The 27,236-nt window shown below is 48.2% G+C and overlaps 1 protein-coding gene across 6 annotated transcripts; it reads right to left on the bottom strand.

Moving 5' to 3' along the window:
* Positions 1–1,377: 1,377 nt before the first annotated feature.
* On the bottom strand, positions 1,378–27,205 carry LOC125160469 (zinc finger protein 791-like). Of its 6 annotated transcripts, XM_047849434.1 has the most exons (6): positions 26,996–27,205; positions 26,682–26,873; positions 7,832–7,958; positions 4,564–4,621; positions 3,893–4,148; positions 1,378–3,748 (listed from the first exon to the last, which is right to left on the bottom strand). In XM_047849434.1, the coding sequence occupies exons 2-6, from the start codon at positions 26,682–26,684 to the stop codon at positions 2,450–2,452; spliced, it is 1,743 nt and encodes a 580-aa protein (XP_047705390.1). In that variant the 5' UTR covers positions 26,685–26,873; positions 26,996–27,205; the 3' UTR covers positions 1,378–2,449. The 6 variants fall into 6 exon arrangements, with proteins under 6 accessions (XP_047705390.1, XP_047705389.1, XP_047705391.1 ...); XM_047849433.1 differs by having other exon boundaries at positions 1,378–4,148; positions 26,996–27,198; XM_047849435.1 differs by lacking the exons at positions 1,378–3,748; positions 3,893–4,148; positions 4,564–4,621; positions 7,832–7,958 and adding exons at positions 21,490–21,937; positions 25,764–25,931.
* Between the last annotated feature and the right edge of the window lie 31 nt (positions 27,206–27,236).

The following is a 27,236-nucleotide window of genomic DNA, read 5'->3' as shown; positions in this document are numbered from 1 at the left end:
AAGGTACCAAGGTGGCAATACTTTTCCCTTTGACTGTCCAGCCCCATAGGATGTTACATACCATTACATGACCAAATATCATAGTCAAGGGTAAAACCACATGCATTTCGCCCCATAGTTGGAATGACTTTGGGGTACCTCAGAACTGTGGAACATTACGGAAACAGCAAGGGTTTTTTTGTTTTTGTTCTTGGTTTTTTTCCTTACCTCTATTAAGGATAAAACCGCAGGGGCTCCTATGTCCAGAATTTACCAAATACCATATTTTGGTCGACTGATCTGGCTGATATCAAGGGTACTGGTCTTTCCAGACACCCCCTGGGGGCCAGAGGAAAGCACCCCACTGGTATTTCCACCACAATCACTGCTTTCGGAAATAAGCAGGCAAACCTGAGTCATGGTCCAAAGGGATGTCCCCGCGCACTGAAGAAAAAGTTCTCACTTAGTCAGAGTGGACATGCAGGGCTCTCTCTGCCAGCAAAACAGCACCAGGAGCAAACTGCATAGTCTTTATTTCCTGTTCGCCAGGAATAAACATCAAAGAATGTCAAAGCACGGGAGGAAAACACAAAGAGCCTCCGGACATAGACCACACACACATCCGGTATTTACATGAAAGCACGTAGGGAAGATGTGCGGTTTTGAAGACTGCCAGACGACTACAGTGGGTCTGTTCCCGAACTGGCTCCTGGGAGATCATGGGACTCTGGATCTCACAGGGCTATCGGTGGACAGCCTTGAGCCCAGAACATCGCTGATGTTTCAGCATTTACCCCATTCACTTTCCCAGGCCTTGCAATCCACTCTCAAGAAATAACTGCACAAGGGATGTTCTTCTAGGTCATAATTTGGAACAAAATCAATCTAAGAACTAGTGCCAGAAAGATAAACCAATATCAGAACATTATTTTTTTTTTCCAACGTTTATTTATTTTTGGGACTGAGAGAGACAGAGCATGAACGGGGGAGGGGCAGAGAGAGAGGGAGACACAGAATCGGAAACAGGCTCCAGGCTCTGAGCCATCAGCCCAGAGCCCGACGCGGGGCTCGAACTCACGGACCGCGAGATCGTGACCTGGCTGAAGTCGGACGCTTAACCGACTGCGCCACCCAGGCGCCCCTTGAACTTTAAAAATTGAAGAAAAAGGGGTGCCCAGGTGACTCAGTGGCTTAAGTGTCCAAGTCATGATCTTGAGGTTTGTAAGTTCAAGCCCCGCGTTGGACTCTGTGCTGACAGCTCGGAGGCTGAAGCCTACTTCAGATTCCGTGTATCCTTCTCTCTCTCTCTGCCTCTCCCCCGCTTGTGTGCTCTCTCTCTCACCTGATCTCAAAAATAAACATTTTTGAATTTTTTAAAAATTGAAGAAAATGAGAAAATTGATGTGAAAATATAACTTTTAATAACAAAGACTGAAAAGACGAGTAGACACAGAATCAGGAAATTCCAGTATCCGTAACAGAGGACAGAAAAGAACTTTCAACAATGAGGGGTCTAACATCATGAAAACTTATGAAGAACATTTCGGAATGCATATAATTCAAGACTTTTTTTGTAAAAGTATATAAAGGTGTTAAGTACACACCAACAATAGACACATTTTTATCACCTCTAGGTCCAAAAGACATTATAATGGGAAAGAGACATGTTGTACAAAACCATGTGATTACTTCAAGTCTGAGGTAACATCTAGGTTGTACAGATATAGAGGACAAAGAAGGCCACTTAAAACCATCAGTGTTCATATCAGTGAGATGAACTAGGAATTCATACACTTGGGATCCCAGTCAAGGAAGAGGCACCTGGAAAGTCAAAGCCATATTCCCAACAATGAAAAGATTTCTCTCCTGCCTGAATTTTCATGAACAAAATACATGAAGTTCTATACCTGAAGTTTTCCCAAAATTGTGTGCATTCAGGATCATCTCCGTTGTACTGACTCGCATTTTCAAGAAGATTTGAAAGGAGGGATGCCTGGGTGGCTCAGTCATTTGAGCATCTGACTTTGGCTCAATCACGATCTCACGGTTCATGAATTCAAGCCCCACATCTGGCTCTATGCTGACAGCTCAGAGCCTGGAGCCTACCTCAGATTCTGTTTCCCTCTCTCTCAGCCCCCTCCCCTGCTCACGCTCTGTCTCTGTCTCAAAAATAAACATAAAAAAATATTTGAAGGAAAAATAAATGCTTTCCTACAGTGTGGCTTTGCTCACAGATTCCCGGACAGGCTTTTCCATGGTGCTTAAGTGTGTAATGTTTCACATTACTGTGCTTGCACGTGTGTTCTCGAAGGGAAGAGGGACAACTGAAGGCTTTCCCACAGAGCGATCATTCATAAGGTTCTTCTGCCCAGGTCTACGAGACACTGGAAGGTCTTACCAGAGTCCTTACATACAGAGGCTTAGTGTCCACTGTGCAGCCTCACGTGTTCTTGAAGGAAGCGGTGATCTGTCAAGGTCTCTCCCCAGGGTGTTTCTTCATATGCGCTCGAAGAGAGGAGGAGAACTTGTACACCTTCCCACACTTCTTACATTCATAGGATTTAATGGTGCTGTGTGTTCTCAAATGACTTTCAAAATTTTGCAGCTGACGGAAAGCTTTCCCACACTCTATACACTCAAAAGGTCTCTCCTCAGCATGTGTCCTCATGTGTGCTCCCAGGTTTGAGGGAGATGTGAAGGCTTTCCCACAGTGCTGACATTTACAGGGTTTTTCCCCAGTGTGTGTCCACGCATGTATTCGTAGGTCTCTGTGATACCGGAAGGCTTTCCCACACTCCTGACATTCATAGGGTTTCACTACATTGTGTGTGGTCATGTGATGTTCAAAAGGTTGATGCTTCCTGAAAGTTTCCCCACACTCCTTACATTCCAAGTGTCCGCCCACTGAGTGTCTTCTCGCAGTATGTAGTACGAGGGTGTGGTGTCGAATGAAGGCTTTCCCACAGTGCTGACATTTATAGGGTCTCTCCCCCGTGTGTTTCCTCACATGTTCTCGCAGGCATGAGTTATACCTGAAGGCTTTCCCACACTCCTGACATTCATAGGGTCTCTCCCCCGTGTGTATTGTCACGTGCTCTCGCAGATTCCCAAGATATCTGAAGGCTTTCCCACATTGTTGACATTCATATGGTCTTTCCCCAGTGTGTGTCCTCATATGCACTCGCAGGTCTGTGTGGTCCCGGAAGGCTCTGCCACATTGCTTACATTCATAGGGTTTCACAGTACTGTGAGTGGTCATGTGACGTTTAACATGTTCATACTTTCGGAAAGATTTCCCACATTCCTTACATTCATAGGGTCTTTCCCCAGTGTGTGTCCTCATATGTACTCGCAGGTCTGGGTGATGCTTGAAGGTTTTGCCACACTCCCGACATTCATAGGGTTTCATTACATTGTGTGTGGTCATGTGACGTTCAAACTGTAGATGCTTCTTGAAAGTTTTCCCACACTCCTTACATTCCAAGTGTCTGTCCCCTGTGTGTCTTCTCCTAGGTACTAGAAAGGACTGCTGGCCAGGGAAGGATTTCCTACAGGGCTGATATTTATAGAGTTTCTCTGGAGTGTGAGTCCTCACATGTTTCTGCAGGCCTGACTTACACTGGAAGGCTTTCCCACACTCCTGACATTGATAGGTTCTCTCCCCAGTATGAGTTCTCACGTGATGTGTAAGATCAGAGTGACACATAAAGGCTTTCCCACACACGTCACATGCATGGGCTCTCTGTACACAGTCATTTTGCACATGACCCTGAAAAGAAGAAATGCAAGTGAAAGCTTTTCCACATTTCTTGCACTCTAGAGATTTTTTACTACTCAGACTCTTTGTGTATGTCTCTGATGCTCTCCCGGTGTCCTGACCTTCATAGGGTTTCTCTACAAAGTCTGCACCCACCTGAGTGCTGAGGCTTGAGACAGAGCTACAGGCCGGCCCACATTCCTCACAGGGACTAGATGTGAGTCCTGGGTGAGATCTTCCCAGAGTCCCTAGAAAAAAACCATCTGTGAGGGCTTCCCTACACTTAGCGCATTCACAGGATTTGCCTCCAGTGGGACAGCCCTCATGCACAGTAAGACTTGTAATCGGGTTCAGGGTTTCTCCACATGGATCTCCTTCAATACGTTCACAGACACTCTCCACCAAAGGACTTCTGTTCAAAATAGGAAGGTACATGGTTAGGGAATAATGATTATAAGTGATCTCTTTATTACCTAATGATCTATTGATGTTTGTTAATCATTACTGGGTTACATGATGGATATTCTCAATGAATATGTTTTTAGCACTGTGTGCAAGGTTCCAAAGTGGAACAAGCTTCCTGTTCTCCCTGAGGACTCAAATAGAGTCATAACATTCAGGGCTTCTTACATATGCTTTTCCCTGACCATTTTTTCCAACTGAATTGTTTTTCAGATGATCAATAGGTAGAATGCATTTATAAAGGTTTGTCTTGTGAAAATTTTGACTACATGATTGTTGCGCTAGGTTTGCAACTGTTCTCTAATTTCAGGCTAGTCTCACAATCGCCGACATCCCCCCCTTCCTCCCTTACAAGTGTCACTCACCTCAAAAGCCCTTCCTGCATTCGGGTCAAATTTCCACTGCTGTGAAATTTCTGCTTCTCTACAAACACAGAACAGGAAAAATTTTTGTAAACATCAGTATTTTCACTCAGAGGCTCGTTCTGCAAAGAATTCCGCTCAGTCTCTGACCCACTCATTTTACCTTGACTGGGAGAAACTACAAGAAATGGGAGTCTAATTGAATTTCTCGGAAATGATCTGATATGTAAGGTAAGAAAACAGACCATGTATCTCTATTTATATACTGATCCAGAAATGTAAATGAACTTCATGAGGAAGAATGGTCATGTGACCAAAAAATTCCGAGGACCCTTGTGACTCGAGACTTTGGCAGTAATAGAGAAAGTGTCTGAAATGGCAGCCCGTTCATTCAGAAATACTTCAAACTAGATGGACACTAATGTGGAGTTAAGAATTATCAGAAGAGCCAAGTAGGAAGGAACTGGGCAAGATACACACATCCACACCCTACCTCTATAGGAGACAGAAAGACTGGCCACATGGGGTATGATGGATGAAAAGTCCAACAGGAAAGCCGGGTCAATGACAAATATCACCCTTCTCAAAAACAGAGTCATGTTTCTAGGGGATGGGTCCAAATGCCAATCCCTTGTCTGGAACCTGGTCCAACCAAGGGTTGATCAGTTCTGAAGGCACATAGGCCTTTGGTGAAGCCTTCCTACACTGCCCCAGCTGCCATTAGAGGTCAGGTGATGTGTGTGGCTGCTGGCCTGCCCCTGAGAAGAGCTCAGCAGGAGGGAGGATTTGAAGGACAACAAGCAATCTGGAAGATAGGCACTAACTTTAGTCTTCAGGGTCATTGATGACCGATAATTGGGTGGCTTTTTATTATTTATTCATTTATTAACTCATTCATTTAATCATTCTTTTACTAAAAGCATACTGACCTATATATTAGTGTCAGATGTACAATACGGTGATTTGACAATTACATACATTACAAAATGCTCACCATAAGAAGTGTAATTGCTGTCACTATACAAAACTACAAAATTATTGACCATATTCCCTATGCTCTACTTTTCCTTCTGGTAACTTATTTATTCAACAAGTGCAAATCTGTTCTTCTCAATCCCCTCCATGATTTCACCTGTCTCTCAATCCCATTCCAATCTCACAAACACCAATTTGTTCCCTAGAGTTTTAAGACTGTCCCTATTTTCTGTTGTTTGTTCATTTTGTCATTTAGATTCCACATATAAGTAACGTGTTTTGTTGGTCTCTCTGTAGGACTTATTTACTTGGTATAATACTCTCTAGGTCCATCCACGTTGTCACAAACATCACAAATTTGTCCCTTTTGTATTACTGAGGGATAGTCCCTTCTATGTAGATACCACATCTTCATCATCCATTCATCTGTTGAAGGACACCTGCATTGCTTCCCTATGTTGAGTACAGCGAGTAACAGTCTGGTGAACCAGGGGGTGCACATGTCTTATCGTGCTGGCTTTTTTTCTTTGGTGAACTACCCAGAAGCGGAATTATGGACTACATGGTACTGTTGTGTTCCATTTTATTGTGGAAATTCCAAACTGTTTGCCAAGCTGGTTGCACCTATTTAAATCCCACCGACGAGGAGTTTCCTTTTCTCCACATCCTCACCAACACTCGTATTTCCTGTCTTGTTGACACTAGCCATTCCGGCTGCTGTGAGGGGACAGCTCATTGTGGTTTCGATGTGCACTTCCCTGAGGATTAGTGATACTGAGCAGCTTTTCATGTGCCAAGAGGCCACCTCTATTATTTTCTGTGGGAAAATGTCTGTTGTGTTTGCTATGTTCCCCTTTCAATTTTTTATTTTTCCTTTTGTTTCCCTTACCTGAAGGGATGATTCCACAAAAATAATGCTAAGGCTGATGTCCATGAGTTCAGTGCCTCCGTTTAGTCTTAAGACGTGTATGGGTTCAAGTCCTACACCGAGGTGTTTAATCCATACTGAGTTTCCTTTCAGGTAAGGGGTATGAAGCTGGCCCAGTTTCACCTCTTTGCAGGTAGCTGTCTCATTTTCCCAACACCACTTATTGAAGAGACAGTCTTAACCCCATTGTGTATTTTCAGCTCCTTCTTTGTACATAATCCGGCCATAGAAGCATGGGTTTATTTCTGGACTCTCTATTCTGTTGCCTTGATCTATGTGTCTATTTTTGTCCCAGTACTACACTGTTTTGCTTAGTATAGTTTGAAATCTGAGACTGTTGTATCTTCAGCTTTGGTATGTTTTCTCAAAATTGCTTTATTTGGAATCTTTTCTGTTTTCATAAAAATTTTAAAATTTCTTGCTCTAGTTCTTTCAAAAATACTATCTGTATATTGATGGGGATTGCATTGAATATGTATAACACTTTTCATAGTATGGGCATTTTCAATAATATTAGTTCTTATAATCCAGGACAATGGTATACCTTTTTTTATTGTGTCATCTTCAATTTCCTTTTTTTTTTTTTTTAGTATTTTTAAATGTTTATTTACTTTTTTTTGAAAGAGAAAGACAGAGACAGAGCATGAGTGGGGGAGGGGCAAAGAGAGGGAAACACAGAATCCAAAACAGGCTCCAGGCTCTGAGCTGTCAGCACAGAGCCCAACGCAGGGCTCAAACTCACAGACCATGAGATCATGGCTGAGCCAAAGTCGGATGCCCAACCAACTGAGCCACTGAAGTGCCCCTTCAATTTATTTTTTAAAAAAATTTCTTAATATTTATTTTTGAAAGAGAGAGAGAAAGAGAGAGAATGAGTGGGGGAGGGGCAGAGTGAGAAGAAGACATAGAATGTGAAGCAGGCTCCAGGCTGTGAGCTGTCAGCACAGAGCCCAACGCGGGGCTCGAACCCACAGACCGTGAGATCATGACCTGAGCCAAACTTGACACTTAACCAACTGAGCCACCCAGACGCCCCTTCAATTTCTTTCACTAAATGTTTATACCTCCTAGAGTAAATATCTTTAAACTTCCTTAGTTACATTTAACATAGTATTTTATGGTTTTTGAGGTAATTTAACATGGGTTTGTTTTCTACATTTCTCTGCTATTTTGATAGTAGATACGGAAGTGCAACAGATTTTGGAATGTTAATTTTGTGTTCTGCAAGTCTTCTAAATTCATGTATTAGTTCTAATAGTATTTGGTGAAGTGTTAAGGACATTCTATGTATTGTTTCATATCATTTGCAAATTTGACTTATTCTTCTTCCTCCTGAAAAGACCAGTGAAGGTATGGAGCCATCCTTACCCACAGCAGACAGGTTCCTGCAGGTCTCCAGCATCACATCTCTGTAGAGCTTCCTCTGACCACGATTCAGCAAAGCCCACTCTTCCGGGGTGAAGTTCACAGCCACATCCTCAAAGACCACAGAGGCCTGAAACATACCACACACTCTATTGCTGCAAAGCGCCATCTGCACCCACGTGTGTGGGAGAATGAAGGGTGTGGGTTAGAGAATGAAGGGTGTGGGTGACAGGCAGGGAGCTGACTCCATTCCTAGGACCCCTGAGTCACAACAGAGGGTGAGGACAACAGCTGACCTGGACTTACACACACCCAATTTACTGAGATATTTACACTGAGACAGATCTGAGCAGATCAGTACTGTACAGACTGAAAAGTGAAATATTCACTCAGACAACACACAGACCGGAGGACACACGCTTGGCTGGCTCTAAGACGATTATGCCTCGTCATCAGCTCCAAGAACTGGAACCAGAATGTCAGGATGGTGTGGACACTTAGATTCCAGTGCTGCTTGATGGGAGCAGCTCTCGCCCTGGAAGGAACAAGGGCAAGAAGCCTGCTGGAGTCCCCTCTCTTCCGACAGAGGCAGACACGACCCTTTCCCCGGATTAGGTGGGCTCTGGGCACCGACACAGGCCAGGGCCCAGGCGCCTGGCACACCTGATGTGTAAGACGAGTCCGGGGCCTTAAGAAACGTGGAAGTCAGCAGGGCCGCTCAAACTTTTAACCCAGGGCCCAGAATTCAAGGAAAAGGGCACCAGAAGGAAGAGTCCCTGAGGGATTGATGGGGACACAGCCACCGCTCATGTTAACACAGGAGGAAGAATCACAGTGTATGGACCGTTTTTAGCAACAGGCCTGAGCGATGGAAAGATACGCAGCAAAGGGCGCAGTGAGCACACAGCTGAATGCACACGGGCTCCTGAGTGACCTGCCTCGAAATGGCCACAGGCCCTAACTAACCCCTGCGACTTACAACCGGGCACAGGTCCCACACAGGGAGCATTCCAAATGTTCCCATGCTCCCTCGTGACCCCGTAACTGTAGCCCCGCCTCCCGGCAGACGGTCTCTCCTTTGCCATCCTGCCCGCTGCTCCCTCGCAGGGTATTCAGTAAACTTCTATCTCCTCTGTTCTGCCTTGGGGGAATTCTCTCACCCCGAGCTGCGGGCCTCCCCCGTGATCGGGTCGCCCCACATTTGATGGCCTTCACAGGGACCCTCTGCTGTACTCAGCCTCTCCTGGGATTTCCTAGGAATTTCCTGGGAATTTCCCTTGGTAGACTGACTCTAGTGTTTTCTGGGCAGCTGACAACCTCCACCTGAGGTTCCTCCTTGGTGAGGATCCCAAGTCCCAGGGGGCGTCTATGGGGCACCCCTTGCCCAACAGGCTGAGGGATTTCCCCTCTTGCCTTCAGAGCGATCCTCTCTCCTCTCCTAGTACTCCTCAAACAAAGAGGCCAGGGTGGCTCCACACTCTGTCTGAAGGTGTGAGAGTGAATAGGTTGGACTGCCCATGTCTATGAGGGTGAAGGGCCCCTTTCCTCTGCTTTCTCACTCTGTCCCCCAAGGTCTGCTCCCAATATGTGGTGTAGTTGGCAACAGCAGCCCAAGCCGGGTGAATCCACACGTTACAGACTCAGCTGGGACCCTTTCCTAATGCTGGTGGAGTCTCAGCAGGCTTATTCTTTCAGACCCTTTCCTTAATTCCTTTGTTTCCATGTATCCAGCTGCCATCTTGATCTATAGGGAAACACATTCCTACAGGTCTCAGTGCTGAGTCCTCCCCCTTTTTTTTTGACCCAGGTTGGCCACCGGGTGTGTGTCTCTCCCTAGAGCAGGGTACACCCCAGCACAGATTTCTATTGCTATTTGTTGTGACACTCTCCTTGATCGCATGCCCCCAGTAAAGTCAGGTGCCCCACATAAGGACATAAGGCCCAGTCCTTCTTCAGGACAGTGCACACCCTGACTGAAATCTCAACCACAAGTCACAGCCTCATTCCCCTTGGTGGGACAACCCTTTGGGAATCAGCAGCAGATCTTTCCCAGTATGGGACAAAGTCCTCTATTCCTATACTCGCCTTTGGGCTGTATTTTTAAAAAGTGGATAAAACATGAACCCCAAGACCTGAGAAAAATCATCTCATCTTTCATGTCATGTGTCCTGGCCTCATACAAACTCCCAGATCAAGACATATGGCCCCACTATGCAACTTGAAGTCTTTTGCCAGAACTCCTCCAAATGCTCACAGGTCCCATACATGCAAGCCTTCATATTCATGGCACTGTCCCCAAATCCCAACCTCTACAAAAACTGCAGAATGTGTCTTCCTCAGACACATGGCCCATCTGACCCTTCAGACATTCTAGATGACCTCTCTTTTATTCCACCCATTGGCTTTCCCCTGCCTCTAGAGGAACAGGGGCTCTACTGGACTTAAATGGCCAACTTTAGATTTTTCCCATAGGTATCCCAGGTTAAAAAACAACAACAACAACAACAACAGTGGGCAACAAATTGACTCCTAGTGGACGCAGATGCAACGTATTTGATTTTTTTTTAATTTTTAATGTTTGTTTATTTTTGAGAGAGAGAGAGATACAGAGCATGAGCAGGAGAGGGGCAAAGAGAGAGGGAGACACAGAATCCAAAGCAGGCTCCAGGCTCTGAGCGGTCAGCACAGAGCCCGACGGCAGGGCTCGAAGTCATGAACCATAAGATCATGACCTGAGCCAAAGTCAGACACTTAACCTACTAAGCCACCCAGCTGCCCCAGAATACATTTGATATTAAAGCTAATTTAAGGTTGCTGATGTAATGAAAAGACATGATTTTAGAGTTATCCATACATATTTATTACATATAAAACTTTTATACTAAAGGTCAAATAAGCTCTGTTGCAGTTTGTAAATAAATGATGACTTAAAATCATGGTTAACTTTGTCTCAGAAAGTTCTCATGGGTAATTTTTAAGATAGCTTTCAAAATCTTTCATAACCTGAAACTTTGAAATTTTGCTAAGTTCAATGATAAATTCGGTTTAATTCACTGGGCATCTAAGTCTTTTCTCAATAAGATAAAATACCAACATGTTAATTAGCAAAAATAAGTTTCATCTGCTTTTGGCTTCTTATTGCAGAGAAACTAAAGATACCTGCATCTGTTGGAAAACATACATTGTGACTCATTTAAAGACTGTGCTATGAAAAAGGCATGTTCCTAAAAACTATGAAATGCGTCCATAAATTTGTCATCTAAAGAATCCTGGTGTATAGACAGTTCTCAATTGGTTTTCACTGGAGACTAAGGTTTCTAAGAGGTACAATTCTTCTAAATGTAACTGAGACTGACCGGAATGGGGAAAGCAAGTCTGTATCTAAGAGAGTAGGAGATATGAGGGATGGGAATACATTTTGTTAAGGTGAAAGAAAGTAATTTTCTCCTAAAATGAGACTGGTTATTTAGAGAAAAAAATCTCAGGACAAACTCTGAGTGCAAAAGAATGTTGCAGACAAGTCTGTGAAGGGACAGCTTTAGAAAGTCATTTTATGTATGTGTGCTTAGGATGAACTAATATTGAAATAAATTGATTTTATTAAATTTCTTTTTCAACGTTTATTTATTTTTGGGACAGAGAGAGACAGAGCATGAACGGGGGAGGGGCAGAGATAGAGGGAGAGACAGAATCGGAAACAGGCTCCAGGCTCTGAGCCATCAGCCCAGAGCCTGACGCGGGGCTCGAACTCCCGGACCACGAGATCGTGACCTGGCTGAAGTCGGACGCTTAACCGACTGCGCCACCCAGGCGCCCCTGAAATAAATTGATTTTAAAAGGATACTGCTTCAATAGTAAACATGCACTTTTCTCGCTGGGACAAAGCTTTCTTGGATTGTTGGTCTGGTCTTGATCAAGACGATGTAAACAAAAGTCTTCTTCCTTTCCTTATCTGCCCCCAAAACCAAAGTTTCTATGTTTTGCTTTCACCAGGTCTTTGACTACTTAAAGTTAAAACTTCTCAAAATGTGTAAGATCTGTAATTCTATTTAGACATGTGCTTTAAAAATTTCTGAGAGTTCAAGGGGTGCCTGAGTAGCTCAGTCAGTTAAGCATCCAACTTCGGCTCAGGTCATGATCTTACGATTTGTGAGTTCGAGCCCCACATCGGGCTCTGTGCTGATGGCTTGGAGCATGGAGCCTGTTTCAGATTCTGTGTGTGTGTCTCTCTCTCTGCCCTTCCCCCAGTAATGATCTGTCTGTCTCTGTATCAAAAGTAAATAAACATTTAAAATAAATAAAAATAAAAATTTCTGAGGATTCCAACACACTTTCCCAAGTTTAGAAATTGTAAACGAAGTCTTTTTTGACTAATTAGGTTTGCATATTTGGTATGTTAAGTTACTTGGAAAGCAGGGTCAAACAAATAGTAATAAACCTTAGATTGTATCATTTGAGTGTATACTACAGCTGTTTTGAAATTACATAAAATCCATAAAGTTTAAATATGTTCTCATATAACATCATCACTTGACATTCTAATTAATAAAATACTAGGTGTCAAAGAAATGAGCAGATTTCCTTGTCAGCTATATTACACTGAAGTCACATATCAGATCATGAGTCATGGCCATTTCTATGTTGTTTTGTTTTTTTGTCATTTATATTTATTGTTCTGATGCTCTTGCCAAATGAGTTTTGTCTTCAAGGAGATTCATGAAAAGGATTTTTTTTTGTAAATACAGGTATTTGATATCTTTACATCATAAAACTGAACTGGGTAAGAATTTCCAGAACTAATGGGAAAGTTGCATTCACACAAACAGGAATTAATTAACATAGGACTAAATGAATTAAAGATGCTTATAGTTTTTGTAACTCTTATTTGAAATACTGCTGGTTCTGTAGTGTTTGCTCTAACAAATTGAGGAAGTTTTCTCTTGAAATACCTAGGACTTACAGAAATGTGATGGAGTATTCCCTTGTGGACAAATGGAAACATTTCCCTTTTTTCCCTACCTAAATGCCACAGGATTCCGAAACTCTCAGTGAGTATTCTTTCTTTTCCTGTCAAGGATAAGCGTTTGTGTAAGTTCAATGAGCCTCTCTTCTTCTTGCAACAGGACACCATGGGAAACGCTGGTTATCCTACCGACGCTTCGACTGAAATGTCATATTTCAGAGAGACATGGTAAGACAACAGATACTACCAGGCAGCTTTAAAGAACTAAGGTTGACTTTATGCAGCCAATCAAGCCCCTTAGGAATGCTGGCCTGATCCCTTGCTGCCAGAGTTCCCAGCAGCCTTACCAGGTGAGTAGACAAAGTCAATTCCTGGCAGGTGCAGGTAACCTCAGGATTTATTCAGGGCCTCAAGAATAGGTATTCACCTGAATCTACAGGGATTGTAGACAAGTCTGACAGCTAGTATTTGACTTGGCTTCTGGCCTTGAGAGGTTGTTAAAAATTCAATCTAGAGATTATTTATAAACATTTCAAGCAAAGCAAGTCGTTAAAAAAAAACTCCTATGACCAATCACTATTCTTTTTATCATTATTATTATTATTTTATATTTTACTTATTTTTGAGAGCAAGAGAGACCGAACACAAGCAGGGGAGAGGCAGAGAGAGAGGAAGACACAGAATCCGAAACAGGATCCAGGCTCTGAGGTGTCAGCACAGAGCCCAACGCAGGGTTCAAACCCACAAGCTGTGAGATCATGACCTGAGCCAAAGTCGAATGCTTAACCGACTGAGCCACCCAGGCGCCCCACCAACACATTCTTCCTGAGCTTCTGTGAATAATTAGGCCATGTTTGTTAGTCTTGATTTGACTATCTCTGGAAATAAGGGTGATTTCAGAGAGAATAAAAAATAATGTTTCAATAACACATCTTTGTAGATATTAGATTTTAATACTATTTCTTATAAACCAGACTAGGTCCTGAATTTTTCTGGTTTCATCAAATATTTAGCTAGAGTTCTCCAAACTAAGGTTTCCAACCTTCCATCCTCTTGACTTAAGTCATTAAAAACAACAACCACCCTTTTTCCTAAAGTCTTGAAAACTGATGCTGGACAACTTGAGGTGAGGTTCAGAGAAACTGGCAAAAGCTCATGTATAAAGACTCATCATGCTTGTTACTGTGAGGATGATAACAAGACCTCATGGACATACGATCATCTGAACAGCCAAAAAAATGGGAGGAACTCTCCAACATTTTCATAACTCAACTATCACCTTGACCAATTCTGTGTGGCTGGGAGGCCAAACATCACTCCACAAAATCCCGAATTTCCCCTTCTCCATGGGATTGGCCGTAGACTTCTGGAAATAATGGGTAGCCATTCTTTCCTTATGATATGACTGCATGATGCACTTAGGGATGCCCTTATCTACCAGGACAAGTCACCTCCCACTTGCCAGCAATTCCTCATCATTAGAATATCATTAAGGCTAGGGGCACCTGGGTGGCTCAGTCGGTTAAGCATCTGACCTCGACTCAGGTCCTGATCTCACAGTTCGTGTGTTCAAGCCCCACGTCAAGCTCTGTGCTGACAGCTCAGAGCCTGGAGCCTGCTTCGGATTCTGTGTCTCCCTCTCTCTCTCTGCCCCTCCCCTGCTCACATTCTCTCTCTCTCTCTCTCTCAAAAATAAACAGTAAAAAAATTTTGTTTAAAAAGAATGTCATTAAGGCTGGACATCAGGCAAAGAAGCCTTCTTGATGGTTTTACCCCTTAGACATTCTGTCACAGGAGTTGCCTCTATCAATGTAAAATTGCAAGTAGATGCTTTAACCAAGCACACAGACGTCACCTTTAACCAACCCCAACACACGCTCACCCAGAAATTGAGGTGGTCCTGCAAAACCAAACAGCCCTGAAAATCCTGCTGCAGCTCAAGGAGTAACGTATACTTTCATTAAAACAGTGTTGGGGCGGCTGAGTGGCTCAGTTGGTTAAGAGTCTGACTTCTGCTCAGGTCACATCTCCTGGGCCCCACATCGGGATCTCTGCTGTCAGCGCAGAGCTCACTTTGGATCCCCCGTCTTCCACTCTCCTTGACCTTCTACTGCCGCGTGCACTCTCTCTCTCGAAAAGAAATAAGCAGGGGAGGGGCAGAGAGGGAGACGCAGAACCCAAAGCAGGCTCCAGGCTCTGAGCTCTCAGCACAGAGCCTGATGTGCGGTTCAAACCCATGAACTGTGAGATTATGATCTGAGCCAAAGTCGGATGCTTAACAGACTGAGCCACCCAGGCAACCCAACCCGCCCAAAAAAATCGTTTTAAAAGAGTGTTAAATATATGCTCCAGATTACAATAATGTAACAGGATTGCTAAAAGATATGGGTACTCATGTTGGTGCTTGAAAGGATCCCTCCCTCTCCTTTAATAACTGGTTAAACTCCTGGACTGTAGGAAGATTTTGGTCAACTATTAAAGGTCTTTTATTTCAGCTTCTCTTCCTGCTGAATGTTGACCCACCAGGGACATCTCTACGCCCTCATTCAGCAGGAAGAAGCTACTGAAGGTGACACCCCTGCCCTAATGCCAAAGATTTGTATTGTCCACCTGTCAGGGGGATGTCAGGGCCACATTTAGATAACAGGCTTCACCAATGGAAAACTGAGTTAGGCAAAAGGGCCCACGGTGAACACACAGATGCATAAAAAATAGGCTCATGAAGTGACCCACCTCGAAATGGCCACAGGCCCCAACTATCCAATGGCCTACTTATAACCAGGCACAGTTACCATAAAAAGGGGAATTTCCATATGTTCCCACACTCCCTCACTCTGCCCTATAAGTCTAGCCCCAAACCACTTCCTGGTGGCCCTCTGCTCCCTCATGGTGCATTCAATAAACCTCTATCTCCTTTGTGCTGCGTTGGGTGAATTCTTACACAACCCACACTGCTGGGTCCCCCAAACATCAGAACCCCCATACGTAATATCTTTGGAGCAATACAAGAAGCCACCATATCATTGAAATAAAGAGCAAACAATTATCATAAAATTATCAAAAGTTGTTTAAACAAAAGACATGTTCCCAAAATCTAAGGACACAGAACCCCAGCTACATCAGCTACAACAAAGGCAACACCCCTTCGTCTGGGGCTGCAACATGGGTTTGCTAGTCACACAGCTGATACGAGGTTTGTGATCTAAACAGGTTTTTAAAAACTCATGTAACAACAATAAAAAAGTATAAAGACAAATAATACAACCAAATAACAGACAAAGAATGCGAGTACACATTTCCCCAGGAAGATACACAAATGGCCAAAAAGCACATGAAATGATGCTCGATGTCACCAATCATCTGGAATCCATCCACAAAATTTAATTGTGCACAGACACTTCCAACCTACTCTATGAGGCCAGTTTATGGTGATACCAAAACCAGTCATATATAAAATGGATTCTACAACGTGACCAAGTGGGATTTATCTGGGAATAAAATGGTTGGCTCACCAAGCAAAATAGCAGTCATAAACTTCATGAACAGAAGAGAAACAAAAACCCCATGATCACTTACACACAGAAAAGGTATCTCCTTGAACCCACCACCCTGTCTTGACAAAAATACTCAGCCAACTAGGAACAGAAGGGAACTTCCTCATCCCGAAAAGGGGCGGCGGGGAAAAGTCCACGCCTAACATTTGCGCACCCAGACACTTCTCCAAAGAACATATGCAAATGGTCAGCGGGTCGATGAAAAGATGCTAGACATTCGTCACGCGGGACACGCACCTCGAACTACCAGCAGAGGCCCCTTCGCACCCACCACACTGGCTATAAAGACGCCCCAGGAAGCGCCGGCGAGGACGTGAGCAGGGCGCATTCTCCTTCATTTATCCTGCTGCGGATGTAAGCGGGGGAGGCCGCTTTGGAAGAGTCTGGTGGACCCCCAACATGAGCAACGTGGCGTTCCCACCCCACACGGCAGGTCCGCTCCTCGTATCCACCTGCCCCAGACCCGGGAGGACGAGCGCCATCACACACACGCGTGCGCTCGCGCTCTGCTCCCCGCGGCACGACTCCCGATCGCCAGCGATGAAAACCATCCAGAAGCCGGGCACCTCTTCCAGGCTGAGTAAAGGCGACACGACTGAAGTGCAGTCAGGAGTCCACAGGGGAAGCTCCCGAAACTGCCGCTCAGGGCCAAGGGCAGACACAAGACGGAGAGACGCACCTGCACACCCGTAACGCATCACTGCTCATGCAGGAGGAAGGAAGATGATTTCCTGGGGTGGCAACAGCCCAGCCAATGAGAGACGGTCACAGCCCAGCAGCCCAGCCAATGAGAGAGAGCCAGGGCTCAGCCAGTGAGAGCCACAACCCAACCAATGAGAGACGGGCACAGCCCTGCCAATGCAGGATAGTAGCAGCCCAGCCAATGAGAGGCAGTCATGGATCACCCAATGAGAGATGGTCATAGCCCAGCCAATGAGAAGCCCCTGAACGTAGAACCCCCCCCCCCCAGTTTGCTCCAAGGGACTTCTTGTTTGCACAGCTCCTCCCAATGCCCCCTCTCCTCTAGAAAACAGTAGCCCTCCCTATAGTCCTCCCCTTTTTTCCTCCAGATTTGCCTGTGGTTTTGCTGTGGCATATGTGTCCCAGATTACAATTCTCTGCTAGTCCCAGATAAACCCATTTTTTTTTCCTGGAAAAATATCTGGTTTTAAGGTTAACAGTTACTTGATCACTGGTGGACCCACAAAAGACCCCAACCACTCCGGGCTGGCGAGCAAAGTCCCACAGAGCCCACTGCACTGCTTTCTCGCGGACCCTGAAGTGGAGGGTAAGTTTTGTGCCAGGATCAGAGCCCCGCTCCCCGGGTCTGCGCTGTCCTGTGTCTGTGCTCTCCGGGGTTTATTGGGGACCTGTCTTAGGGGCTTGTCCTTTCTGAGAGAGCTCATTTGGCTCTTGTTCCGACTACTTTTCAGAACTGGACTGTACCTCTTAGAACCGTACCTGTTGGAAATGTGCTAGCCCTTGGTCTGATTTCTTCTGTAAAGAGGCTACTCCTGTAGAGACTAGTGTTTATACATTTTATTCTGGTCTAGAGAAAACCACCCTGAAATGGATTCCAGACATCATGAAAAGAACAGCTTTAAATCCAAATGACAGCCCTGCCTTAGTTTAAAGCTAACTTCTCTTTTCTGCTTATTATGGATCGTTGATAAGAAATACAATTGCTGAGAAGTCTGTTTTGCTTGCCGTTTGCTACGAGCATTGTGAAACCTTTCCTGAATGTAACCCGCTATGTAATAGAGTAAGTTGCGCAACTTCCTAAATGTGGTCTGGTATGTAATAGAATAAGTGACTATACGTGAACTAACCGGCATGTCTCGCTTCTGTAAACCTGCTTGCTTAACATATTTTCCCCTTCCCCTTGGTTCCTCAGGTACTTGAGAAAGGGGAGAAACGAGAGACCTGGGCAAACTGTTTGCCTAGTCATCCTGGTCTGTGAAAAACAACCTTAGCTTCAACCCGCTTGCTTAAGCAGCTTGTTCTGCTTCTGTACAACTGCTTGGGGTGACCGCGAAGAATCCCTAACTTCCCCCTAACTTGTTCGTACCTGTCTATAAAAAGGCTGTAAAAACCTCACTCGGGGCCTCTTAGCGTCACCGGCAACGAGTGAGCGGAGGTCCAGGTTCGAACCTGCAGTAAACGACCCTTGCCGCTTGGCTTTGGCTTATGACTCTGGTGGTCTCTTGTGGGGGGGGTCGCAACCTCGGGCATTCCAATCAAAGCGCAGGGAGGGGGGGCTCCCACCCGGGACCCTGACCGGTCTTACGTTTAAAAAGCCATGGTGCGTCCTCATGTGCATTTCTAAAAAATGAACAACTGAACCAAATGTCATTTAAAATTACAATGGCCTTTATGGGGAACTTTCGATCTCCCCAAACTTGTTTTATTGAAAATTAAATTAGGAAGTCATGACTTCAGAACATTGAGTGTGATACAGATTTTATTCGGTACCTCAAGACTTGCAAATATTTTCAGGATCTAAGTGTACCTCTTTGCAAAAGACTATTTCAAATGAACGGAGGCAAACAACTGAAATACGACAAATGGCTTCCGAAGTGTCTTTTTCTCCCACCCCAACTTCACTGCTGCAGACACCCAGCGGCTACTCTACACCCGGGACCTGCCTCCAACCACTTTCCTCAACAAGCTCTGAACCTCCCCTTTTCTTCTGAACCTGCCCATGATCCCTCCTTACCTCAGCCTGTTAACCAGGCCTCTTTAAAGGGAAGGCTTCTCAAGATCTAAAACCCCACATTTCTCATGTTCCCTGGACTAAGGCAGAAGTTTCCAGAAATGCCTAGAACCCCCATAAGCTCGCTGAAGAACACAACACAGCTATTCAACTGGGACACACCAACAGGGTGTCCCAGATTTAGATCAATTAGTCCACATGCGTGTTGCTGAGGCCCAGGCCACACATGGGATGAAACTAACCCGCGAGACACAGATGCCCACTTCTGGAAAGATGCTTATGACACTCACTGGAAATCCCCACCGAGCAATTACAGTAGCTTTTCCTAAGATTGTGAGTTAAAACAAAATCTAGATTTCCACACAAGAGCCTGATCAACCTGTACGTGGCTGTTGTAACAGACTCCAGCTTGTCTTCAACATAACTTCAGGTCTTTCTTCACACGTGAAATCTACCCAGGCAGCATTTAATGGGCTGAACTGGGATCCTGCTTTTTACTTAAAAGGCCCAAGATGGAATGGGACTCCACGTCCACTGCATTTTAGTTATTTTGGCAAACAAGCGGACTCACACCCCACATGGAGGAAAGACAGCCAAAATTCTTAATTCTCACCTACGGCATCTGAAGCCTCCTAAAAACCAAACACCTACAGTTCGCACTACGATTGCAAACAGGCGGGACATGTGAGAGAAGGTTATCAGCAGCCTGAATGCTCCAGGTGTGGGAGCCCTCCTCCCAGCCCTTCCCAACCCCTCCTCATTGCCAACATCTCGGCCCTAAGGACCACAGGGGCTCTGCCCCAAGTTCCCTCTTGATCTCTGACATGTCTTCAACGCAAAACATGGAAGCCAGCTCAAGGAAACCAATAGGCAAACTTCTGTTCTACTTCAAAGGGACGTTCTCCTAAAAAATAATTTCGCAAAACTGACCAGAGGTGTCCCCAAAAGGCGCCCCAGAAATGGAAACACTTTATTAGAAGTCTAACTGTTACTTCAAAAAAAGGGGAGAACTCCGGTTTGGGCCAAAGAACAGTCTGGCCCTAGGAGCGATTCTACAATATTCACTACTCACCACTGAACACACAGTAGAGCGGCGGCCTCCAACAACAGGAGAGTGTTCGAGAAGTACTCGTGGAGAAGGACTGAAGCCACAAAAAAAATGTGACAACCTCGCTGGTCCCACCTGTCCGGTTACAACCCAGGGAAACCCGTTTGCGTGAATGGATTTCACGCAGCCCCCTCTCTCTGAATAGGAGTATGTGTTAGTCACGGTTCATAGGTTATCTCACTGGTGGAAGCCTTCTCCTGTCGACAGCCCAGGGCCTGTCCTGTGGCTGCAGTGCTCTGAGCAAAGGGCGTCCCCACCTGGGGAACACCTCGCAAACCTCACAGGGATCCGGGAGCCCAGTTTACCAGCCAGGTGCTGTTCTGTTCGGCCCGTCTTAAACCTTCGCTCTGCGTAACACCTAGGATCCTCGGGCTCAGGTGGGCTCACTGAAGGCACTACTGCTACTCAAGGGACACCCTGTGTCCCAAACACCGTGTCCAAAAGCACTGGGGTTGGTCCTTTTCCATCTCACACCCCCTTCCAGAGCCCCCCCACCCCCCGACTCCCACCCCGAGAAATCACAGCACGGCCAAGGCACTGGCCCTCGCTCCTTTGACTCTCGGTGACAAAAAGGTGTATACGTTAGTATTGGAAAAAATTAATAGCTTCTTATCAAAATAACCATGCCGTGGGAGGGCCACGTTCACAGTGCCCTCCTGGGGGAGGAAGACCCTGAGGCCTCCCACCTTCCAACTCCGGAGATTTCGTCTACTGACGAGACCCCTCCTGGTTCTCTCCGGCCTCCCTGGAAAGGCCCCCCGTCACCATCTGCCCGCCAGCCCCTGGGTCACCGCACTCCAGGGCACAGACCCTGGATGCATGTGGCACGTGTAGACACACGGCAAACCCTGACTGCCCTGCACACCACATGGTGACGTGACGGGAAAGGTTTCCCGAACGGCAGCAGACGACATCTGTGCCACAGCCTTCCCGAGACGTCCGGCCCTGGCTTGGGGCCCTTTTTCTCACTGTTGCTTCTTCTCTGCTTCATGGAACTCTCTTCGTGGGGTTCTGGTCTTTCAGGAAAGGCCTCATCAGGATCCCGAGACAAATGAACCGGTCACTTGCCTTTTCTCACGTGTTAGAAGGCTCTAAATTCACAAAAGTCTTTCCTCATCCGAACTATTAACTGATGCTGTCCTATTACCCAAATTCATGGTCTCTCCATTCACAACCTTACAGGCTGCATTTCTGGGTAACACGTGGTTCCAAACTGCACTTTTGAGAACACTTTTTAAAACATCTTTCAAGTTTTGCTACTTTTTCAGAAACTTCACCACTAAGCTTTGTGTCCACCCCCCCCCCCCCCCCCGGCACTGTCTCCTCCCACATGCCCTGGGTTCGTTCTCTCCCTCTGGGTCCGTGGGATCCACCATCTGCCCTCACGGTGGCCCAGGCGGGGAGGGGACTTCCAGGAGGCAAACGGGACTCCGGGTCTGCCTCCACAGGGAGAACTTTCTCCCCGGGGCTGGCATAAGTGCCAACAAACATTTCGGTGGGCTGCCTTCAGACCCGGGGTCCCGGATTAGAACAATCCATAGGGTTATGTTACTTTTCTTTCGCATTTTATTGCCGGGGAATCGTGTGATTCATGCAAGTACACGCTCTGCAAGGCTGACGCTGCTGATGCACACGGCCTAGATGACAAGTGTCTGACGGCATCTCCCTCCGAACCGTCCCTGTCACTCAGGTGTGGCCTCGACTGGTCTCCACGGCTCTGCTCGTTCCCTCCAACACGAGACACGCCAAGCGGGAGACGTCCTTCCTGGCGCTGAGGGACAAATCCACTAAATACAGCAAACCCGCCTCTCACTCCCAGATGCTTCTGAGGAAACACGGAGGTCAAACGGAGGACATGGAGAGATTCGCACACGGAAAGCTCCTTAGGGACGGAGTGGGGGGCCGGCAGGGGGCGCCCTCGCGTCCTGCCCCGTCCTCCCCGGGGGCCCCAGCCGCAAGCCCAGCGCCCTGCAAGCCCAGCCTGCCTCAGCTGGGACGCCGCCGCCCCACCCCCGCCCTGCCAGTGGGGAGCCCCTGTGCTTCCAGCTCTAGGTTCTTCCGCATCCCGGCCCCTCCTGGCCTCTCTAGGAGAGCGTCCCTCTCCTCTGTTCTAGTAACTGCCTGTGGTCCTGTGTATCTTACACGTTCAGAACTAATTCCCTGCTGTTCCGGAACAAACTCAGTGTTGGGGGTAAAGTCAGTGACAGTTTCAACTTACAACTTACCAGTAACTAGAACACGAGGCAGTAACAGACAGACGGATGAACAGCCTGATTGACAAAGAAATGCAGAGACAGGCGCCCCTGACTCTAGCAAGTGGGTACACGCTCAGCGGGTGCCACAGGGCATCAGCAGAGATGGGGACACTTGGACACATGGGGCCAGGGAAGGATGGTTATCTAAGGGGTAAAAGGGATCATCAGATTCACGGACAATAACCGAGTCTGGTGGATTTAACTGGAAACAAGAGGAACACACGGACAGAAAAGTTCCAGCACGTGTGATTAGACCTGAGCGATGGAGGAGTTTTCCCACAGAACAAAAGACGGTCGTCTACACAGGAAGAGACAGGGAAGGACAAGTCTACTAACAACGTGAAGGGTCCATCCACGCAGACAGCACAGAGAAGTGACACACCCTGACCTGGACAAAACACAACACGTAGAAATGAAACAGACAAATGTCCCCAGGACGTGAAGGAAACAGATCATCAGGAAGCAGACCCGTGAGATACAGGAGACAACACGCTGGAAATGCTTCCACGGAAGAGGAAACCCACACGTGAGAAAGGCTCAGCCCTGGAGGAATCAGATAAACCAACGTGCGACGTCCAGGAGACCCCATGTCACACCCGCGAACTAGAAAACAGGAAGCCAGAAGGGACAGGACCCAGCACTGATGTGTGGTTCAGACTCTGCACCCGCGTTTCCTACTAACATAAAACTAATATGCAATATGTGAGACAGATCAGGATCACAGTTTTACAACCCTGGACCCTGCATGGAACCGTCGCTAGCATTTGGATGAATCTTTTTTTTTTTTTTTTATATTTTTGGGACAGCACAAGCAGGGAAGGGGCAGAGAGAGGGGGAGAGAAAAGGGATTCTCCACTGACAGTCTGACAGAATTGAGCTGGATGTGAAGCCTGGCCTTGACCTCACAAACCCGGAGATCACGACCTGAGGGGAAGTCAGCTGCTCAACCAACTGAGCAACCCAGGTGCCTGGGATGAATCCCCTGATCCATGACTCCACCCACCTGGCATGAAGGTGTGGAGCCCCCTGCAGACACCCCCCCCCCAACCCTCATGGAGAAGGACAGTTCTGTCCTGAGACACTTTTCCCCAGGGGACGCTCTCTGGATAAAGCCCCCAGTAACCCGGGTCAGCAGGGACAGGAACGACCTGACACACTTACCACCCTCTGCCCTGAAGGGGAAGAAAGGAGGCAGAAAGAACTCGGGCATTTTACACCTGCTCAACGCGTGGCTGGCGGAGGACAGAGCCATCCGTGCTGAGCTGGACAGGGACAGCGCTGCTCACAGGTGACAGGTGACCTGCAGACGCCTACCTGAGCCCTGTGCTCCTGGGTGGTTCAGTTGGTTAAGTGTTAAATCATGTGAGTCTTGATTTTGGTTAGGGTGGTGACGTCATGGTTCGTGGGTTCGAGCCCCACATCGGGCTCTGAGCTGAGGGTTCAGAGCCTGCTTGGGATTCTCTGTCCCTGTCTCTCCGCCCCTCCCCCTGCTCACACCCTCTGCCTCAAAATAAATAAAATAAATATAAAAAGAGAGAGAGAGAAGACTGACAGGAAGTCCCCCTGGCTCACCCACGACAGGGCCACGCGCAGACCCCCCACACCCACACTTCGTGCCTCATCCGCGATCAGCTCAGCTGCTTGTCCCCGTGACCAGGGGGCACAAAATGCTGGCTGGTCCCGCTTTGCTTTGGCTTCTCTCCTTCCTCCAGACCCCTGAACGTGGGCTTGCTCTCAGCCTGAGCCACACACAGCCCCTCCTGGGGGACAGGGGTCAGGCTGGCCTCAGGGAACCCCAACGTCAGCACCACACCTGCTCATGCCTGGTTTCTTTCCTCCTCTCCTCGCTTCTACACGACTCTTGAGACACTCGCAGGTCTTAGGCTCACAGTGTCGATGTAACCCCTGCCCCAAATGCAACTGCCCCCCGATCCCCTGCATGGCCCCTGCCCCTGATACTATAGTCCTCCTCCCCCCTGCACAGCCCCTGCCCCTAATGCAACTGCCTCCCCCGCTCCCCTGCACGTCCCCTGCCCCTAATGCGACAGCCTCCCCTGCCCCTCTGCCCCTAATGCAACTGCTCCCCCTTCCCCCTGCACAGCCCCTGCCCCTAATGCAACAGTCCTCCTACACCCCTGCACAGCCCCCGCCCCTAGTGCAACAGCCCCCCCATGCCCTGCATGGCCCCTGATCCTAACGCAACAGCCTTCCCTTCCCCCTGCACAGCCCCTGCCCCTAATGCAACTGCCCCCCACTCTGTTCTCAGCCCCTGCACCTAATGCAATAGCCCCTCCCCGCCCCCCTGGACAGCCCGTGTCCCTAGTGCAACAGCCCCCTGCCTCCCTGCACAGCCCCCACCACTAATGCAACAGTCCCCTCCCCCTTCTTTGCAGTCATTCTTCTCAGTACAGGACTCTCCTTACTCAACTTGGATTTTTCTTTTGACACTGGTTTGACCAACTGTCCATGACCTCCCCTTTCCTACCCAAACTTTGCCCAGGCCGCTGTGCTCCCCACAGGCCCCTGAACTGCAGGTGGCCCACACGCTGAGCATCCACTGAGCTGAGGAACAAGGCCCTGGGGACGTGAGCCAATGAGGCCTTCCTCCACCACAGGGGCCAGATCCTGACACTGGGCCTTCCTGCCCATCCCCCTCTCGCAGAACAGCCAAGCCGGGTTCTGTTTCACTGGAGGGTCCCTGAGATGGGAGCAGGTCCCTGTTGGAACCGATTGTAATAAACTGTCCTCAGCCAGGTGCAGATTTGAGGTCATCTCTCAGGTCTGTCACCAGCTAGACCCCAAGCCCATGTGGTTGTACTCATAGACCTTTGCCCCACGTTTCCCTAAGCTGTCCTTTCCAGCTGTCCTCTTTAACTCAGGCAAATGACAGGAACCTGCCCCTGGAGCAGATCGCAGATCGACTGCCCTCACCAGACCTCCAGAGCCCCAACCTCCCCAACCAGTTTGAGAAGCCCCAGGATTCCTGTCTGTGCAGAGGGACCTGGAGGGACCTCTGGAATGACCACCAATTACCTTTACCTCATTATCACACTGAAGTCTCCACTGGGGGAGGAGCACAGCCTCCTGTACATGACTTACTTCCTGGAGACAGGCCTGCGGCCCTAAGGCCCACCTCCATCACCCCTCCTCCCACCCCACACAGGACAAGGAGGCTTCCCCATGGAAATATCCATCCAGCCCTAAACCAGAAGAGCCCATCCACCCTCCCTCCGGGGAGTCAGGGCTTTGGAAGTTATTTCCTGTGATCTACTGATCTCTGTATCTGCTGCTAATAAAGTTTTCTTCCTGGGACTGCTCAGTGTGGAGCAGTTTCTGACTCACCAAGCAGAGAACTCAGGTTGGTTGGGTGACAGGTCCACCGTGGGTCCCCCTGGAAGCTCAGCGGGTTTAGGGGGTGCCCAGAAAAGCAATCGTTTTAGGACCCCAGCTCCATTCCGTGATCTACGCCTCTCCGGCTCTAATTGCCCAGTACACCCCTTGCAGAACTTCCTGGTCCGGGTCAGAATCACAAAGAAATGGAAAAACAGAAAACCAATCTCAGCCATTTACGACTTGAAGGGAACAGCGGGTGTCTGCACCAGGCCAGGAAACAGCCAAACCCGTGGAACTCTCCGCGCGGTTTCCAAAGTGAGAAAACCCTGCATTTCTTACCCGAGATCGCAGCCCAGGACCCCATGCGCGTGCACCTGCTCCCTCAGCGCGCGCTCAGCCCCGGCCCCACGTCCCACACTTACCTCCGCTGGATTCCAACGTCCAAGTCTCAGCCCCCGGGAGCAGCTCTGGCTCCGTGACCGTCACACTGCACGCGTGCTTTCTGGGCACGTCTTCCAGCTCGGCCCGAGCAACCTCACGCCCGCCTAGACCGCCCCCGACAAAGCTCCCCTTTCTGAATATTCATCCTCACCCTCCATAAAAGAAAAACCCTCTTCCCTGCTGGGGAGTCGCGGCTTCGGAAGCTATTCCCTGCGGCCTCCTTATGGCTGCAAATAGTTTCCTTTACGAGACAACTCACCCGGACCGTCTCTACTGTCCCCCACCGAGGAGCAAACTCCTGCTTAGTCAGGTCGTCGCACACGCTCCCCGAATCCCAGGCCTCCCCCCTGCCCTCCCCCAGCCTCCCTTCCCAGTTCCATCCGCCCAGGACCCAGGTGCGGACCCCTGGGGACGGGGACACCCCGCCGCGGCCGCTTCCACCTAGTTCCGGCTGGTCCCATCCGCCCCTCCGGCCCGCGCACTCACCATCTCGGGGTCCCCGCTCCGCGCCCTCGGGGTGACCTCCTATGCCGCGCACCCCCACGACCGTGGCAGCGCAGGATCCGACTGCGCCAGCCGCCCCGGCGGAGAGCCACACCCACCGGGCTCTCGCTCGGGCCTGATTGGGTGGTGTACAGGTCCCGGGCCCTGATTGGGCGATCCTTCAGTCCCTGCGACCTGATTGGATGGGTTCCGAAGATAACTCTCCCCGAATCTGATTGGATATTGGTCCTGCGGCTGCTTTCCTCCCCCTCCCAGGCCCGCCCCCTGCCCCTGAGTGACAGGCTGGCGGTACACACGTGTCCGATCCCCCGGCCCGAGGTGGGCTCTCAGTAGAACGCGCTCCGGGCGGACTGAGCCGCCTGTCTCCTTCCTCCTCCTTCTGTCTGAGGATCTGACTCAGTTTCCCCGCGGAGCCTCCCTTACGCGGCGTCGGATCCGGATGTGACAGAATAGAAGGGCCCGGTGACCCTTCAGTCCGTGGCCCATACGGCATAACGGTGCACCTGTCCCCTGCGTTGTGGAACTGCTCACTGACCG

This window comes from Prionailurus viverrinus, chromosome A2 (genome assembly GCF_022837055.1).
Source record: "Prionailurus viverrinus isolate Anna chromosome A2, UM_Priviv_1.0, whole genome shotgun sequence".
Lineage (NCBI taxonomy): Eukaryota > Metazoa > Chordata > Mammalia > Carnivora > Felidae > Prionailurus > Prionailurus viverrinus.
This window is presented reverse-complemented; position numbering and strand designations above follow the sequence as displayed.